The sequence below is a fragment of the Mustelus asterias genome, chromosome 9, assembly GCF_964213995.1.
Source record: "Mustelus asterias chromosome 9, sMusAst1.hap1.1, whole genome shotgun sequence".
NCBI lineage: Eukaryota > Metazoa > Chordata > Chondrichthyes > Carcharhiniformes > Triakidae > Mustelus > Mustelus asterias.
In genome coordinates, this window is record NC_135809.1 from 90,082,329 (window position 1) to 90,088,328 (window position 6,000).

At 45.5% G+C, this 6,000-nt stretch overlaps 1 protein-coding gene across 1 annotated transcript in view; it reads left to right on the top strand.

Moving 5' to 3' along the window:
• Window positions 1-5,648, top strand: part of LOC144499259 (anoctamin-9-like) — a 178,046-nt gene extending 172,398 nt beyond the window's left edge. The window contains exon 21 of the mRNA XM_078221374.1: window positions 5,325-5,648. Coding sequence (XP_078077500.1) covers window positions 5,325-5,648 — 324 coding nt within the window. The remainder of the gene's footprint in view (window positions 1-5,324) is intronic.
• The last annotated feature ends 352 nt before the right edge of the window (window positions 5,649-6,000 follow it).

Consider the following 6,000-nt stretch of genomic DNA (forward strand, 5'->3'; position numbering starts at 1 on the left):
GAAGGATAGATGCTGGCATGATCAGGAGAGAGGGAGGTAAAACAATGTTAAAAGAGGTGAAGTGCTGAGACATGACAGAGGAGGAATGTTAGAGATCTGCATGGGTGAGAAGGGGACAGGAAGAGAGAATTGAAAGTTGCTAGAAGATGTCAGAATGGAACTGATGACTAAGGAAGCAGCTGTCCTGTTGGAACTGATGGACATTAATACTGGAAGGAAAGGAAACCAGAGAGCCTGTGAGGAAGATAGAATGTACTGAAGAGAACAGGGAAAGGGGAGAGCTTGCGAGAGGGTCACTAGCTGGGGAAAGTAGCAAAGAGGATGGGGAGAAGGAGAAATTAGAGTGAAGTTAAGGATAGAAGATAGAGATTTGGAGTAGGGTAATTACATCACTAGAGAGAAGAGGAAGAGGACAAGCAACTTGGACAGTGAAGAGTGGAGATAAATGAACTAAATCAAATAGTTTACACAATTAACTAAAGTAAAATAGGAGGTTAATAAATTGAAAAAGTCCTTGTATATTAACATTAATTAATTAAACATCTAAACCTGAATCATTTAAAGATCTGAATAAAGTTAACCAAAGAATGGGGCTTTTCTGGAAAAAATAAATCCATGACTGTTGAGAGTCCAGTTGTCAGGGATGGGAAAAATGGTTAAACCAGATTGGTAGTTGAAGTACAGTACTGCAAAACAGCAAGCCAGCAGTAATTGAGTGACATGAATTAGGCACAGCAACAGTGATGCTCCCACTAAATAGAAGGGGCCAACATATAGCAAAAGTCCTAGCACTAGAACCCAGACTAAGCTGGGTTATATGCCAGCATTATCTACAATGGGCTCATTTTTACCAATGTATCTATTGTTCTTTGGCAAATGCACTACTACACTGCACTTTGGTAAATTCTAAGTATTGCAATTAGAGTTGACATAAAGGGCTTTTGCCTCCAGTGACTGTTGGACACATACATCAACTAACATAATGGTATACTCACACATTGTTGCATATTGTGTGGTGGTGAGGTGGAAGGAGCGTTTTTCTTTCAGTATGATGGGCATTCTTCTCAATTACTTTGATTTAGTGGTGTGCATAGAATTTGGGGAAGAATTCCAATGGGTTGTTCATAGAGTGAGAGGGAGGGTTCTCAGTCCTTGAAAAAGCTAATCAGTTTTTTTGCTTGCCTATATGTCTGCATTCAGTTTAAAGCTGTCTCCGTTGCAGGAGAGCTCATTTTTCACTGTCCAGCTAGAACATAAGAAATGGGAGCAGTAGACCATACCGCTCCAGCAGCCTGTTCTACCATTCAATATCAACATGGTTGATCATTGGCATTAAATTCAATTTCCTGTTCATTTGGTCTCAGGTCTCTCTGGGAGACCAAAAATGTGTGTATCTCACCCTTAAATATTTTCAACAATGGAGCAACATTCCTTCTTTTCATTAACTTGCAAAATCTCTTACAATCTGTTTTTATATTCCTGGCTAGTGTACCTTCCTATTTTTTCATTTTTTGATCAAAATTTTGGTGGCCTTTGTTGATTTATAAAATACTGTCAACATTCAGGCTTGCTACTACTACTACTACTGCTCGCAACATTATAAGCTTCTTCTTTTGATCTAATAATAGTCTTAACTTCCTTAGTAAACTAAGTATGCATCTTTCTTGCTGAGATTTTGCTTTTCAATGGAATATATTTTTGTTGAATATTTTTAATTCTTTCTTTAAATGTTACCCACTGTTTATAATGTCCATACTTTCGGATTCCTGAAGGTAGCAGGACACGTAGACAAGGTGATCAAGGAGACTTATGGGACACTTCCCTTTACTGGCTGAAGCCTAGAGGATAACAGAAGAGGGGGTATGCTAGTGATGTATAAATGTATGGGAAGAATATGATTTCATTAAAGGGAGAGAGGAGATTTATGAGGATGTTGCCAGAAACAGAGAACTTAAACATAAGTGGTTGGTAAGTTGATGGAGAGGATCCTGAGAGACAGGATTTATGATCATCTAGAGAAGTTTAGTATGATCAAAAGTAGTCAGCACGGCTTTGTCAGGGGCAGGTCGTGCCTTACGAGCCTGGTTGAGTTCTTTGAAAATGTGACCAAGCACATTGACGAAGGAAGAGCGGTGGATGTGGTCTATATGGACTTCAGCAAAGCGTTCGATAAGGTCCCCCATGCAAGACTTCTTGAGAAAGTGAGAGGGCATGGGATCCAAGGGGCTGTTGCCTTGTGGATCCAGAACTGGCTTGCCTGCAGAAGGCAGAGAGTGGCTGTGGAGGGGTCTTTCTCTGCATGGAGGTCAGTGACCAGTGGAGTGCCCCAGGGATCTGTTCTGGGACCCTTGCTGTTTGTCATTTTCATAAATGACCTGGATGAGGAAGTGGAGGGATGGGTTGGTAAGTTTGCTGACGACACCAAGGTAGGTGGTGTTGTGGATAGTTTGGAGGGATGTCAGAAGTTGCAGCGAGACATAGATAGAATGCAAGACTGGGCGGAGAAGTGGCAGATGGACTTCAACCCGGATAAGTGTGTAGTGATCCATTTTGGCAGATCCAATGGGATGGAGCAGCAGTATAAAATGAAGGGTACCATTCTTAGCAGTGTAGAGGATCAGAAGGACCTTGGGGTCCGGGTCCATAGGACTCTTAAATCGGCCTCGCAGGTGGAGGATGCGGTCAAGAAGGCGTATGGCGTACTAGCCTTCATTAATCGAGGGATTGAGTTTAGGAGTCGGGAGATAATGCTGCAGCTTTATAGGACCCTGGTTAGACCCCACTTGGAGTACTGCGCGCAGTTCTGGTCACCTCATTACAGGAAAGATGTTGAAGCCATTGAAAGGGTGCAGAGGAGATTTACAAGGATGTTGCCTGGATTGGGGGGCATGCCTTATGAGGATAGGTTGAGGGAGCTTGGTCTCTTCTCCCTGGAGAGACGAAGGATGAGAGGTGACCTGATAGAGGTTTACAAGATGTTGAGGGGTCTGGATAGGGTGGACTCTCAGAGGCTATTTCCAAGGGCTGAAATGGTTGCTACGAGAGGACACAGGTTTAAGGTGCTGGGGGGTAGGTACAGGGGGGATGTCAGGGGTAAGTTTTTCACTCAGAGGGTGGTGGGTGAGTGGAATCGGCTGACGTCGGTGGTGGTGGAGGCAAACTCGTTGGGGTCTTTTAAGAGACTTCTGGATGAGTACATGGGATTTAATGGGATTGAGGGCTATAGATAGGCCTAGAGGTGGGGATGTGATCGGCGCAACTTGTGGGCCGAAGGGCCTGTTTGTGCTGTGGCTTTCTATGTTCTATGTTCTATAAGGAAAGAATGAAGAGGTTGGGTTGTTTCCTTTGGAACAAAGGAGGCTGAGGGGAGATTTAATTGAGGTGTATAATTTGTGAGGGGCCTAGTACTCCAAAGACCCAAGGTAATGCTCTGGAACCCATTTCTGAATCCCACCACAGCTGATGGTGAAATTTGAATTCAATAAAAATCTGGAATTAAAAGTCTAAGATGACCATGAAACCATTGTCGTAAAAACCTATCTGGTTCACTAATGTCCATTAGGGAAGGAAATCTGCCACCCTTACCTGGTTTGGCCTACCTGTGACTCCAGACTCACAGCAATGTGGTTGATTCTGAAATGGCCTAGAAAAACACTCAGTTAAAAGTCACAACAAAAACAGGAAATGCTGGAAAATCTCAACAGGTCTGACAGAATCTGTGGAGACAGAATAGAGCCAATGTTTCAAGTCTGGATGACCCTTCGTCAGCTCTGCACAGTGGCATCCAAGCAATCTGCAGCGGGCTTCTCTGGCGAGCTTAGGCTCCTCCGCCCCCACTGGTGAGAATTGCATTTCTGTCCAAAAAAGTGAGTGTCAGAAATTTGCATTTGCAAACTCACCCAAATTTTTTTTGTAAGATTGCGCCCTTAGATATGCACTTGAGGTTCTGTGAGCTATGCCAACGGATCAAAAGCTGGAAGATGGAATATAGGTGGTGGCTCGTCTTTGGTTGGTAGACTTGATGAATTGAATGATCGCCTTCTGTATCATAAATCTTGCTATGCCTCTATCTACAGGATGTGGTACAGAAACTCACCAAGGCCCCTGCGACAGCCCTTCCAACCTGGAACTTCTACTATCTAGAAAGACAAAATCAGTGGCACGAGAACACCACCATCTACAAGTTGTCTTCCAAATCTCACACTATCCTGAATTGGAAGTATATCGCCATTCCATCATTGTCACTTGTCAAATCTTGGAACTCCTTCCAAACAGCATTCTGAGTGTACCTACACTGCATGGACTTCAGAGATTCTCAAGAAGCTCACCACCACCTTCATAAAGACAAATAAATCTTGGCCTTACAAGGGATGCCCATATCCCATCAATAAACAAAAGGAAACACAGAAACACGGTATATTTGATTCACTTCATATGATATGAAGCAATGGCTCAGTACACTAGATATAGCAAAGGCTATGGACCCCCAACAATGTCCAGATTATTGTGCTTAAGAATTAGCTACATTCCAGCCAGAGTATTGCAATACAGCCAAAAAGCAGGCATCTGACTGACAATGTGGAAAATTGCCCAGGTATTTCCTGTCTACAAAGCAGTTTTAATCTAATCTAGCCAATTACCATCCCATCAGTTGACTTTCAATTATCAGCAAAGTACTGAAGGGCATCATCAATAGTGCATTAAGTTGCACTTATTGAGCTTGCCAATGCAGAGTTTTGACTCTGACAGGACCACTTGGCTCAAAAACTCATTACAGCCTTGGTCCAAATATTCACATGGGAGATAAATTCCAGACGTGAGGCGAGAGTGACAACCTGTGATTGTGCATCCCATCCTGCCATCAGTCACGCCTGCAATATTGATCCACCCCTGACACTCCTTCCAGTAGCCAACCCCTAGCACCTTCCTCCAGCTCCTCTAGCAACCCCCGTCACAACCACTGCCTATCGAGGCACAGCCCCGACAGACCCCACCCAACCAAACCCCCAACACCCCATGCCCTTCCAGCCATCAGCTTTCAATTCCCCTCCCCCCCTTCTATCCCCACAGGAGAAGATGGCCCATATGCTCCAGGAGGGAGAAAACAGGAGGTGGGGTCTCCAACATGTGAATCCTCACTCCCTTTGAGGAAAGAGCCCTTGATCTGGTGGGGGAGGACGAGGACTGTGAGCGACAGCCAGGTCAGATTGCAATCAGGAAGTGATCATCCGCAAAACCTTCATTCAGAGGACATATCACAAGTAAGTGGCATTCTGCCCAGAACCCGTCCCTGCCTTGCACTGAACTTTGTGTCCTTATTACAGGAGATGACCCCGATGCACCTGGCCTGTCTGATGTTGCCATCTACCGAGCTGCTCCCACTGAGACACCCCACGGCAGTTCAGAGGACACATCAGAGGAAGGCCCCAAGGACATCACCAGTCAATGAGCACAGGCTTCCACCACACAAGCAATCAGCAGATATTTTCACCATGGAGAGTCAAGTTAGTGGTGAGGCCTCGGGGTCATTGTCTGGTGCGCACAACACAACCGTTGATGTACACCTGGTGGAGATGGGAACATCCAAGACCTTGGGCTTGTGGAAATCTGCTGCAGGCAAGGAATCAGCTGCTGGGCTGGGCTGCTGAGACTAGTTCTCCCCAAGTTGCTGGAGATACAGCAGCAAAGCCGGGGAATGCAGGAAGAGCTGTCAGCAACACAATAGCTACTGCGAGGTTGTTGAGAGGAGTCCCACACAGACTGCAGGTGCAGGAGATATTGCTGGCATTATGTGCTACCCAGGCCAACACTGCAAGGATGGTGCCTGCAGTGGAAGGCCTGGTTCAGGAAATAGTCACCATGGGTGGCAGGATCCAAGGCACTGCCAAGTCACAGTGGGCCATGGCCAAGACACGGCGGGTCATGACTGCAGGCTTCGAGAACATGGCCCAGTCGCAGAGAGCCATCTCTGAGGGGCTCCAGAGCGTGGCACAGTCTCAG